The sequence below is a fragment of the Carassius auratus genome, chromosome 17, assembly GCF_003368295.1.
Source record: "Carassius auratus strain Wakin chromosome 17, ASM336829v1, whole genome shotgun sequence".
Lineage (NCBI taxonomy): Eukaryota > Metazoa > Chordata > Actinopteri > Cypriniformes > Cyprinidae > Carassius > Carassius auratus.
Genome location: NC_039259.1, coordinates 18,588,629 through 18,602,206, shown reverse-complemented (window position 1 = coordinate 18,602,206; position 13,578 = coordinate 18,588,629). Strand labels below are relative to the sequence as shown.

At 39.9% G+C, this 13,578-nt stretch overlaps 1 protein-coding gene across 4 annotated transcripts in view; it reads right to left on the bottom strand.

Annotated features, from left to right (window-relative positions):
• The window catches only part of LOC113117506 (protein quaking-A-like), a 70,181-nt gene extending 58,350 nt beyond the window's left edge, over positions 1 to 11,831 (bottom strand). For 2 of the 4 annotated variants that reach the window (XM_026286223.1, XM_026286225.1), the window contains exon 1: positions 11,438 to 11,831. In XM_026286223.1, the coding sequence (XP_026142008.1) occupies positions 11,438 to 11,582 (145 nt within the window). In that variant the 5' untranslated portion in view covers positions 11,583 to 11,831. The remainder of the gene's footprint in view (positions 1 to 11,437) is intronic. The other 2 variants (XM_026286221.1, XM_026286224.1) reach the window with 1 other exon arrangement.
• Positions 11,832 to 13,578: the final 1,747 nt, after the last annotated feature.

The window sequence follows — 13,578 nt, the reverse complement described above, 5'->3', positions numbered from 1 at the left end:
GGAAAACAGAGTGCTTTGTTTTAAGCCAGGGACTGAATGGAAAAAGTGATGGTTCCAAGTACTTCTACAGTTCTCACCAGCCACGAAGGAACACATCAGCTGTATTACAAACTTCAACACGTCATCAGATGGTCAGGAGGTAGAGGGGAAAGGCATTTTAGAAATAGAAATCCATTTCAGAAAGAGCCTACATGTCTGATAACAAACAGGTCACAAAGATTATACATATCCCTACCAACAACAACAGGTGTTTCGGAGTTATATGTAATCAGAAAGACTGAGGATTAAAAGATTAGAAAGCTGGACATTAGTAGTGGAATGAACCTGATCCCTGACCTAACACACGCTCCGATCTCTCCTTCATCTCACTGCGCATTCCCAGATTGTCCTGCTGCAGTCCGGGTTTCCGCAGAGCCATTATGAGGAGCTAAATTTAGCAGGGAGGCTTGTCACACTTGATGATATGGTGCAGGGTTATAGAGTAGAGCTGTTGGGGAGGGGGTGGGTCTGGGTTATCATTCAGGATGAGAGCACAACACAGTTACTGCGGTGGTTTAATGGCTGCCCGACAGGGCGCAGGGTCTAGCCACAGCCTGTAGATTACGCTTACACCCAACCCATACGCTACACAGGGAATCCAACAGCTTTAAAGTCTATGGTTACAAGAAGAGGCTGGTTACAGCTGGTCTGTTGAGAAGCAGGTGAGTTCGGGACACAGAGGAACAAAAGAACTGACACAGCCCGGCCGATCCAACCAAATACACATGAATGCACAGGCCTTTTCTCCTGTATCACTATTCAGCAGTGGTGCTGCTGTTGAATCACTGATGCAAAATTATTTAGTTTTTGGAGTTATGAGTTTGTAGTAGGGATGTCAAATTTCGATTATTTCCATGATCGATCGTCGTTTAAATTAACGATCAATTAATCGATTAATCGTTAACCATAATACTGCAAAATGCGTCTATTGCAGGCACGCAGTCAGCGGTATGACAGGATGTGCAAAAGCCACACACACACACACAAAACGCTTTCTCACTTGAATTAAAGAGGTTTTAGTCTGAATAAAATGCTAGTAGCAGGATTATAAAATGAATAGATGCGATTATGATCATTTGATAAAATGAAGAGAGCGCGCCATACTTTTGAGGTCATTTTACTTTGTTGACAGTTTCCAATCCCGCACGGAGAACGCTGAACGCGCCTCTTTAAATGGTTTTGTGGTGCTCGTTGTTGTATTTTAAAGCACAATTGCAATGTTTTCAACTGACATTATTGTATAAAATTATCCGAAATGTGGAGCGCGTGTGACTGCGCTGCACATTAAGTGAACTACATCGGCGCTGCTGCACCAAAACACAGTTGCTCACATTAATTTGATCCTGCTGGATTCTGTCCTAGAAAATGTCAGATTTTAAAAATCCGGCATACAGCGCATTAGATCGTGACAGTGCATGCGTGCAGTCGAGGATGAGCGAGCGCGGATTTGGCTAGATTTATTTGGAGGTTATTGCTCATGTCTCATTCGGCACAAATCGAAATGTTTCCATATTCGCAGTGTATTTGAATGTTAAACTATTATTTATAATGTAAACTAGGCTTGTACTTAACACGCATTCGCATATAGACGGAAAAGATGATCCTCTTCATATGAGCAAAAACGTCCTTGGCATAACAGCAGAGTGGACCGGTATACTACGGTCTATTTAAACTGAATGCTCCAGGAATGTGTCGGTCACAGCGCCTATGAATCGCTGTTTTGAATCCAGCAATTATTTATTTAGAAATGATAAGATCTGATTATGACAAGTGTGGTATAAAAGCTTTGTTTATTAGAGGAATAATAGGTTAACTGGAAAATGTTACATCGCGACCATGCTTTTGGACCCCATAGTCTTCATTTACGCGGCTTTGTTCTGGTTTGCCGGTTGGTCACGAATTTCCACAAATTCAGTATATTTAGGCATTGTTTCTTTTCCTAAATCTTCATAGTCTAACCCTCTAATTTCCCAGGTTTATTTTATTATCTTTCGCTTTTAATAACTGTTTTCGCATCTCTTACAGTGGTAAAAATGGGAAGGGAAATTAAAGATTTCATGAATTAAGAATTCGTTCGATTTATTAATTTGTTCCCTTATTTCACTTAAATCATGGGTTATTTAGGGAACAAAATTAATGAAACATGGACAATTGCCACATTAATAATTCGTAGGAATGAATTAACAAGTTGTAGGAATGAATAGATATCTGTCCTGTCACTGTGTCCCGCAGCCCTGCAAAGCGCACGATATAAAACAGTTATCTGATGAAATGATTAGTAACTACATTTCTATTGCATTTAATGTTGAAGAACTTTTATGTTGTTTCTATTTTAATGTACTTTAAAGTTTAAATCACATTAAAAGCTTAATTTGTACATTGTGAATGAATGATGATGCTTTTATATATCGTCACCGTCACTCACAGCCGCTCGCACGTGTTGAGTGCGCATGAGCCGCACGCAGCCCAACATTGAATCGGTTAACCGACCATCGATAGCCTTAATCGATTGCATCTCTTATCGACAATTAATCGATCATCGATTAATCGTTGACATCCCTAGTTTGTAGTTTAAAATAAATTTGACTGAAGAGACACCATGACATGATACCAAATAAATAAATAAATAGACAACACTGTCTGTCTATTGCATTATTTTTACTGGATGCATTTTACTTGTAATAGAATTATACATTTTGGATTTAAAATAAATAAAAATCTGTGGCTTTTTAATTAGGAAAAATGTAAACCAATACTTTTCTTTTTCTCAAAGTACAATGAGCAGGCAGACCAATATGCTTCAAGGACTTTGTTCTCTCTCAGACTTACTCAAACACACACAGGCAGAACAGATGTTTCTGAAATTTAAAGAGGTTGTAGTAGAGATAAGAGAAACTGATCATACGATTAAGAAATTTACAGATAATTCACTTAACTTGCCATATGAATTTCTGACTGTACGCCAACTGTGCACACATACTCGAACAAGGGAGCTTCAGCAGGATGTGGATCAGAGGAATAACAGGAAGTAAACAGAGGATGCTGAACTGGTGCAGGAAGAAAAAGCCATCCATGTTTTAACAGACCATCAACTGAGTGATCAAGACTTCCTGAGAGTGTGTGACTGTTCAGAAAAGAGGACCATGTTCATATCAGTAACAGGCAACATGGAAAAAATATACTCATATCATGGTTTATACTGAAGACTAGTATGACGATTCAGTTGGGCATTAATTATTTATTAATTCCTCAGGAATGCCTTCATTGACAGACCCCCCCCAACACACACACACACACACACACACAGAGAGAATGCAGTAAACTTGCTAAACAATGACAGGAAGAACTGAATGCTCAAGCAGGAAGGAACCAGTCAGTAAATGTGCTTAGAGTAGATAACCAAACACCTCTTTCCATTTCCTCCTGGACCGAACACCTCACTTATCCTCCTGAAACATGCTAACAAACTTTATTAGCATGAAGAAAAAAGAAAAAAGAAAAAAAAAACACAAAGATCAAAATGGTGGTCTTTGTTCCCTTTTCCATTAAAACTGAACTCATTCAAAGTTTTCTTTAAATAACTCACTGTGGTGTTGAAAACACCAATATCAGCACTAATCGCTCACTAGTGGTGTGAAGGAAAGCAGAACTGATTTGATTCTGTGGTTTGGGATCTGATGAGGTGGTGGTCAAAAGCTAGCCATGCAAAACTTGTCAGCACGCGTCTGCATTGAACTAATCTTCCTCTTCGTAATTTCTTCTTTTTTCCTGTCGTCTAACAGTGCGAGATGGAGTGGCAGGGCTGCATTCCTCTGCTTTTAATTAGCAGGAATGAGGGCAGCCAATGACAAGGACCATTTACACCAGTGAACGAGAGAGAAAGAGATCTCAAGGTGCTAGTTTCACTATGCAAGTGATCTCATAAGAGATGCCTGGGGACACAGGATGGCAGAAAACACAAAGTGCCATCCTTCACAGGAGTAGTAATGACAGCAAAGCACTCTGGGTAATAGCACCACAACAACAGAAGCTCCTAGACAAGCCTGAGCACGACCGTGTGCGAGAGGAAGGAGACTGTCTGCCAGCCTTGAAGACAGGTTAAACCAATTTTATTAAATTAAAGAGCAAGACGGAAGTATATTATAGAATGTTTCTCACTCCGGCACTTTGATGGTTCAGTCTAATGTTTAGGTTTACTGTGCCGCCCATGTCACTAGACGAAACCTGTACCAGGAACGATAAGGCAGATACTTATCAAGGAACTTTTCAGTCATGCAGTACAGATCAGCAGATGTGTAAAACCAGTTCATTGGCATTCTAAAGTGAAACTCTGCTTCAAAATCCAAGGACCAATCAGAGAACAGTGCTACCCGGAGGATCTGTAATTAAAATGAGGGTGCCTACGGCAACGAAGATAAAAACAAATATTTACAGAAATGCTGTGCATGTTTGTGAGAGAGTGGGAAAGAAATGTAAACCGATTGAAACTCCAGCATTAGATGGACACCTGTAAGGTGGTCTTCACACATGTTCATACACAGGCCAAAAAATAAAATAAAAAGATTCCCTATTTTTTTTTTTATCATCATTTCGGTCCACCACAAGCTTTCAGCTGATGGTCTTAAGGACAGGAAGAGAAAGATGCAGAGAGAATGGAATGAAAGTGCAACATACTAAAAGCAGCACATTCTGCCTTTATTTTTGTGAAAACTGACACATTTTGTTCAGAATTCTTTGATTGATAAAACATTCAAACAATCAGAATTTATTCTAAATTGAAACTTACATTTTAAATGTCTTTACAGTCACGTTTAATCAAATTAATGTAAAAATAGTAGTTTACATTTTTACTATATAAAGTGCATAATTTTATATTCATACATGTTATATGTATACATGCAGTTTACATTCTCAAATTTGCTGTGCTCTTCATAATAAATATCAATCCACTGAATCATACCAATGAGTTTTACACAAAATTTTCCACCAATGCCATCACAACATCAGACCGGTTTCTGAAAACCCCAACAACAGCAACGGTTTAAAGAGAATCTTGCCGAGCTACCTGAATAACATCATTTTATTAGCACAATCATCTGAAGGTCTGTGGTTTGTTGCCACCATGTTAAAATAAAAACACAGGTTATCTATATACAACAGGTTGGCAAAGCGTGCATCTGCAGCTGCATATGTGTTTATGAATGTTTTAATGGCTTCCTTTAACTGGAAGAGAATGCTTACACATTGGCGTATCATTCTTATCTAAATTACTTCAGTCATAAAGCCAAATTAATTTATGGTCATGATCAATTCTCTGTGTGGCTACTGTTGTGAAGTTTGCAGAGCTCTTAATGAGTGAAAGAATGCAAAGCCTCACACGATCAGCTTTGTGCTGATCACACTGGTGGTATAAAAAGTCTCAAACAGGAAGCTGTAACCAAGGTCACATCCCGTATGCCTGAGCAGTGATGTCATCTGTGTGCGAGAGGGCAATGTTGAACACACAGTGCTTCATTGTCCAAGCGCAGACACCCTGTGAAACCACTCACCCACCCCCCTCCATGCAGGCTGACCTCATTCACAACACATTCTATTTGTCTTTCCCTCTCTTTTCTGCCACCCTGTTCTGTTCGACCCTGCCATCGCTCTCTGTGAACACAATCAATCTGTTGACCCCACTAGCACAGTAAGCCTTCTCACAAAGCACAGTCGTGACATGGTCTTCCTCGTCCATGACGCGCTTTTGTTTTTGACACATTTAAGAGCTAATTGAGCACAAATGCAGCAGCATAAGAAGGAGCTAGCAGACAAAGACAAATCTTTGTGTAGCGCGAAGGGATGGCAATGGCTTCTCTGTTGTGTTTGACAGGGGGATTGATGGAGGCTGATATAACATCCGCAGCAAAACAAATCTCTCTCCCGCTCTCCCTCTCTCACACACAGTTGGCAGTAGTGGAATGTTAAAATTGCAACAGGTGACTAATGGCTCGTTTCCACGGAGCGATAGGGTTCGGTACGGTACAGTACAGTATGCAATTATTACTAGTACAATTAATAAGCTGTGCACGTTGCCAAAATAGCAAACCATACCACTTTTTGGGTACCCCTCCGCTGGGATACCTAGCTGTGCTGCCTTGAATCAAATGGTACCAAAAGGGTGGCGCAAATCTCACTGCAGAACGTTGGTTGGTCGACTTCGAATCATCACTTTTGTGTGATACATGGGGATAAAGCGTCCTTCACTCGTTCCACTCTGCTGTCCATAAGTGTTGAGCTTATTTACTTGAGAGTGTTAAGTGTGAAATTGTTCATTATTCATTATTCATAAAACTTATCGGCCTTGGCGATATATCGGACGACCACTACAGACAATAGCCATTTCTGACAGAGTGAACTGCAAGAACACTTGTGTGAGCATGTGAGAGGGAGAGAACGGTTTTAAATAAAAATGAACAAAACTGGATTTTTTTAATGGAATCAGTCTGACAACATTTGCTGTAGAAAATACAGACAAATAACCCACTTATATCACAATGACATCTGCGTTCTTCCATGAGGTCTGGTGCATGGCTCAGTCTGATTGGTCTTCTGTTAGGCAACACTCAAAACAGACAGATAGGGTGAAAAATCAACACACTGGTTTGGAGACTCCAATTTCTGCAGTGAAATAAAGCCTGCAGTGTTGCCTATCTGCTGCTGAGAGCAAATTGGAGGTGAATAGTTGAAATCACAGGGTGAGACAATCAAACAGAAGCACCTTTGGCCGAGGCCACGGTCCACGTAGATCAATTCAAGGACTATTTTCTAGCCCTTAAGAAATGATCATGATCATAATTACGCCTAATTAAAGCATTTAAAGAGACAGAACAAACATTAGACCGATTCAATTGCTTAATGAATGTGTGCGCTGAGGAATAGCGAGGTCTGATTTTGCCAAACAATTCCTCTGTTGCTCAATTAGAGAGTGTGAGAACTAGAGAAAAATGCAAAGGCAAACACAGTGTCTCCAAGCTGCTGGTTGTAAAACGGAGAAAAACAGTGCAGAAACGGCATGAAAGAGGAGTGTGAAGGGGTGTGGAGATATTTCAGGCAGTTGTGGAATGTGAAAGGGTGAGGCCCTTCCCCCGCTCCAGAAAGAGAGAGAGAGGGAATGAACACCAACCGCTCCTGGACAGATTTTCTTAACCACAGTAAAACTGCAGACACACATGCTATAAAGCATTACTTTTTGCTTTTCGGTTCTAACGAAAAGGACTCCTCCTCTTCCAAAAACACTGAATCAGTCTGTTCCTGTGCGAGCTGGCCCATGAAAGCCCTGCTGTTCTCCTACGGGAAGCACATGAGCGTGAGTGTAGTAAGGAAGTTAGTGACCGTGTCGGAGTCACTGAATCAGCTTCAGTCCATCACGCCCTTAGCTATGGTAGCCGAAAGAGAACTTGTGATCTGGTTCAACGAGATCCAAAACTGGTCCAATTAAATAAATACTTCACTGCATACAAATGGAAAAGTTGTTGAAGGGGTGTACGCTGGTGTCTGTGTGGCATCAGGCGGACAGCAGCGCTGGCAGGACAGAGTCTGATAAGAAACCCCTGCACTCGTGAGAAAGACCCTTGATAAAGGGGCACAGCCTGACGCACACAGACATGACTTTATCAGGGGCCACACAAGGGCCAAGTCAGGGGCCAGTCCACACACACGCCACCACTGGGTGAAAATGAGCGAGACTCCTCTGTTCCCTGCGCTAACCCTGTCAACCTCTTCCTGCTATCCAATTTATCACCGCCCAGCAGGACACAGAAAACGAAAGAGAAACAAAGATAGAGAGAATAAAATTATCTGCACACACACTCTACTGAAGCCTGGCTCAAGCAGAGTACCTGAGCTAATGGATCTAGCTAGCTAATTAAAGTAGATGTTGTAAGGGGTCCCATGGGTCCCAGCCTGTAAGAATCACCTCTTGTTAGCACCTGGAATGACCTCAAATATGAACACTGCATCTAAATGTACTGAATTTAATGAAGAAATAACTTATTGATCATCGAAGTGGGGAATTGGTCCTAGTACAGCTTATACACTGACCAAACAGAATCAAGATTTAATATTTATTCTAGAGGACTGTAAAATAAATTCAGCTAAACTAATGAGAAAAAAAAAAATATCAGGCATTTTTTGTTGTTGAAAAATGAGTACTCTTTTATTCAAGGATGCATTCAATTCAAAAGTAACAGTAAAGTAGCATCTAAAATGCTACAAAATATTTTTATTTTAAATAAATGCTTTTCTTTTAAACATTATATTCATTCAGTAAAAAAAAACAAAAAAAAAAAACGATTAAGCATCACAGCTGTTTAAACATTAAGAAATGTTTGAACATCAGTTTCTGAAGGATTGTGTGACACTGAAAACTGGAGTAAAGCCTGCAGAAAATCCAGCAAATATTTCAGACAAACAAACCATTTCAAGACTTGTATGACCGTGCGAAATCAAGATCTTTAACCTTGACTCGTTCCTTCCATCGATGTGTCCATTTCTGAACACCGCCTGCATTGAGCTTTGGCACTGGACTCAGCTGCCACCGACTTATCAAAGACAGCTCTAAAAACACCCGCAGGGTCACCTCTGAAGATCACAAGCACGCTGCAAACCTGTCTTTCTCTCGTCAGCCTGACACACACACTCAAACAGTGCGGGGAGAGGGAGGAGAACAGTTGTCTTGTGTGGGGAACAGAAAGGGTGATGAGGGAGATGTAAGGGTGTTGGTTTTCCTTTGCCATGACAACAGCTGCAAACACACGATCCAGTCAAGTTATGAGCGTTTGTGCACAGCTGTCACGAGAACTCTCACAAGATGACAACTGAGAAAGCGTTCCCACATTTCACCTCCAAACCTCCACACACACCAGATCTCTTTCATCCAGGAGAAAAATGTGAAGCTGCATCGAGACGCTATCAAGTCTGTGCTTTATTTACGCATCGAACAATCCACAATAATAACATTCATGCTTGATGAAACACCTAAAATACTATCACCTGTCTAACCTTCTCAGCTCAATCTCTGCTAATGCCTTTTTCAACTGATCTCGATTCTCTCTCTCTGATCTTAGATCAATGCAATACACGTCCTTTCTAAAACTCGTGACAGACCAACGCATCATTTTGTGATTATTCACATCAATAACATTCTCCGTCAGTTTGCAGAAAAATATTGCACATTTTACATCCTCAAGCATGTTTTGGGATTTTAATAAATATTACTCATTAAATATACATGCTAAAAATGGCATTATATCACCCTGCTGTCTAGACATCAGTATCAGGCATTTAAAAACCCATATCAATCTGATGTAAAGCAGAGGACAGGAGAGATAGCAGCCGCTGTGTGTAGCTGTACAAATTTCCCTCCCTACGCATTAAGTCTGAGTATTTACCGTTACAAATACACGACTGGCCCACATCACCCCGAGCTGCTCATTTGCATTGCCAAATCAGTATGCAAATTCAGCTGAGCGCAGCAGAGATTTTATACCTTGTCCAATCCATGTGTGTGTTCAAATAAATGTGTGTCAGAGAAGAAGAAAAAAAAGGGATGAAGTTGTCCTCTGCGGTTTCAGCTCATTTTTGAGTGGATTGAGGAGAACAGATTACAGCAAGAGAAGAGCAAAGTTCAGGTAAACAGAGCAGAATGAGTCCAGATACACAAACATGAGGCTGTATCACTGCAGGAGGAACGAACACCTCGCTGTTTGGTGTCAGAGCACACAGCTTCATGAGAATTCTCTCATGGAGACACTAAAGGAGCAAGACGACGACTTCTTAAGGAAACACATCTGTGCCATTTACGTTTATAAAGAAAAGAAAAGCCCTACTGTAGATGTAAGAACTTCAATAGTTCGGTAGTCCAGTGTCTACGTACTAAAACTAAAAGACATAAAAAAAATAGTTTATTATATTTTTTTAACTCTCCAGCCGTTCCAAAGCTAATCTAGACTTGCTTTTGTGAAACAAGTGCATAATTTGATATTTTTTATATATATTTGATATATTTTTCAAAATGTAAATTTTGCAAGAACTATATCTTTAAAACATGTTTTCTCCTATAATAGAACAAAACTAACAAATAAACAAAATTTAATCCATATTTAACATGAAAAAAATAAATAAATAAAAAATAAGTTCAGTCGTGACCTTGGCAGAGGTTCAGTTGTGCTTATGGAAAAGTCAAAACCCAACCCAAAAAACCCCAATGTACAGTGTGGTTTCTGAGGTTGTGTGGCGGAATGTGGAGTTGAGATCAGTCAAACCAAACTAGTTTATCCGGTGAATCACAGGGTGATTTAGCAACACCCTGGAAGAATACGAGCGCAAACAAAGCTGATAATGGATAACATTGCCGCAGATTTTGCGGCTGCTCGTCCCTCTTTGTTTCAAGACAAACAGAGACGCGTGTTTGCATGTCAATAGCACCAGCTTTCGTGCACTTCATGCATCTCCGTATCGGAACAGAGAGAGGAGATTAAAGTCCGACTTTAAAACTGCATGCATTTTAGACATACGGCGTGTGTAAATAAAGGCACAACATGTGTGAAGAGAAATGGGTGACGGTTCAGATACACTGAGAGAAACCCGCTGCATATCAGCCACGGACACTCTTTCTCCTTCACATGTTGCATGAAAAAAATTACGCTTTATACATTAAAGATGTGCGCAATAAAACCGTAGTTTATGTTGTACTGTTGACACAGACGGGTATAGGCACTTGTGTGTGTGTCTCTCAAACTCTCGAAGGCATTCATGCAAAACTCAACTGAACGCCTCCGGGGGGGAATCTTAATCTGCAAACAAACAGCTAATTGTTTTGATTAAATCCCTTGTGTTGAGTACATATATAGTATATAACCGAGTAAATTATCATATAATAAAGCGATTTCAATCGAAAAATAAACGAAGTTTCTTGTGGGCAGCTAACGTTACTAATTTTGGCTAACGTCACTCACACCCAAATATAAGTTAGGAACCGTTGAAACGCCTAGTAATACGGGATTTACAACACAATATAAACATTTATGGAAAGAGTTAACTCTTTAAAGGTCTTATATTTGACGTTAAAGAAGTGAAGGTTGGTTAATTTGACGATGAGTAAAAGTTGTTGATTTAGCAGACTGCTAACAGCGCTAGCGACCCTCAGACACGAATTTACGGGGAAAAATACTTTTGAAATGTTGAAAATTTATTAAATACGGCCCAAAAGGGGTTAAAACTTTAGAACCAGACCCAAAACCGCAAGTTACGCAAGGGTAACCATAACCGTTGTTAGGAGTCTCTTTGGCTGAAAACAGATAGTTTGTGAAGTTGTGAAACACCACACACACACTCGCGGTTCGGGTTTACACACACGTACCTTCGTCCAAGAGTCTCTCCAGGTGTGTGAAGATGCCGCACAGGTTCGGTAAACTCGTCATGAGCTTCTTCTCGTTCAATAACTGCATGAGATAGTCGGGACTCGGCCTCGGTCTCTCCTTCACCTCCATCTCCCCGACCATCATCTTGGCACGCAAACGATCACAATCCTTCCCCCAAAAAAGAAAAAAAGAAAACACAAAAGAAAAAAATAACGGTGCAGATCAAATCCCACGTTCCCCCTCCAGGCTGCGGCGACCCTCTCCAGATATAAGGGCTGATTTTAAGGTGCAGGCTCTCTCTTTCTTTCTCTTTCTCTCTTCGCTAGAGTCACGCGATATGAACTCGCTGGATTCTCTTCGTTGTACTGAGCTCGCGCTACCGCTCCGGACTGAGGAACCTCCGAGAGAGCCAGACCCGCCTCGCGCGCATTGGCTGAATGTGCGACGAGGACGCAAAGTGTGGCCAATCAGCGCATAGCTCTGGAGAGGCGGGGCTAGTGTTTTAACCACATGATTCAGCGCCTGAGATGATGGACAGAGATCAAAGCCAATGGAATGCAGGCTCGTGAACGCTAAGAGTCACCGATGATATATTGTGAAACGCTGTGACAACATGTCTGTGACAACAAGTGTTTTCCTTGTGTGTTTTGCTAGGGCTTGGCATTTCATGGTGTGTTTCTTTTCATGATTAAATCGTTTTATGTGTGTTTTTGATTTGCACAGTCGGTTTTGCCTTGTAATGTGATTCACTGTTTGAGACTCGAATATTGTATTGTATTGTATCGAGTACGTTGAGTATGTTACTGGGCGTAAAATGTAAATGCAATTTTCAAAATATTCACTATACAACGATTTTATAGAAATTAGACAAGTGATTCTCAGTCTTAGTGACTGGGAAATATTCTCCTGTATTTATGACAAAGCTCATTTCAAACTTTTATTTATTATTATTATTATTTTACATAAATTAGGAGTATTGGTAAATTAAATTAATTTATCGTGATTCAATTTGTGATTCCAGAAGTTTCAAGAACTCCATATTTTTTGTAATAAAAATAATAATACCGGTAATAAAAAATACTGTTAAAGGATTAGTTCTCCCAAAAATGAAGATTTGTCATTATAAACTCACCTTTATGCTAATTTAACACCACAGCTTCATGGTTTCTTCACTAGTTATGGATTTATTTTATTATCCTTTTATGAGGTTACTTTTATTTCATTAAGTAGATCGATCCAGTTTGTCATATGAAAATGAACATTGAGCACTTTTTTAGATATAGCTATGTTTTTGACCAATCTTGAGAATTCAAGCTGTTCACAATAAAGAGATTAAAAGGTAAAACATTTTAATGGTAAAAATGAATATAACATCTCCAATTACCGTTTCAAATTCATCAGTATGGAAGACAAATTTGAACAGACGCTATATCAGCTTGGGACTTCATGCTCAGCTGAGGAGATATGTTATGATACACTCTGAAAAAAGGTATAAGCTGCTGGGACAGAGCCCTGTTGAAAGGTACCAATATGCCCATATGTAGCATTTAGGTACTAAATGTACCTGTTTAGCGGTAAATAAGGTACACTTTTGAAAAGGTACCACTGCGGTGATTTTTCTTTTTTTTCTCCCAAAATGTATTTTATGATTCCAGAGTGATTGATTCCAAATAATATCCAGATGCACATGAGCAAAAATGCTGAATGCAATATGCATTTTTACATATATGGGAATGATCCAAGTGTTACAGACCTCCTCGTTTGTTCCATAAACAAATATTTCCATATGATTCACCATGCATCCTCCTATTCACTTGATTCATCATCCTTTCTTTCTTTAATCTCATTTTTCAGCTGCATCACCTTCTTAGTATAACAGACTGAAAAAAAAATCACCAATTTCTGAAGGCAGCACAAAAGATTGAGCATTTATCTCGGTCTTAGATAAGAATCTTACTCTTATCAACACTGCCACATACATTTTCATTTTACGAGGCTGAGACAGGCCACACGTGTCTGCGTGCTGATTGTGTGTGTGTGTGTTTTGTAGTGTGAGTTTTAATCCCCGCCCAAACCCTGTATTTTCCTCCTCTATTAATAACACGGGTTTCATTCTACAATTAATCCAATCAACGAGACT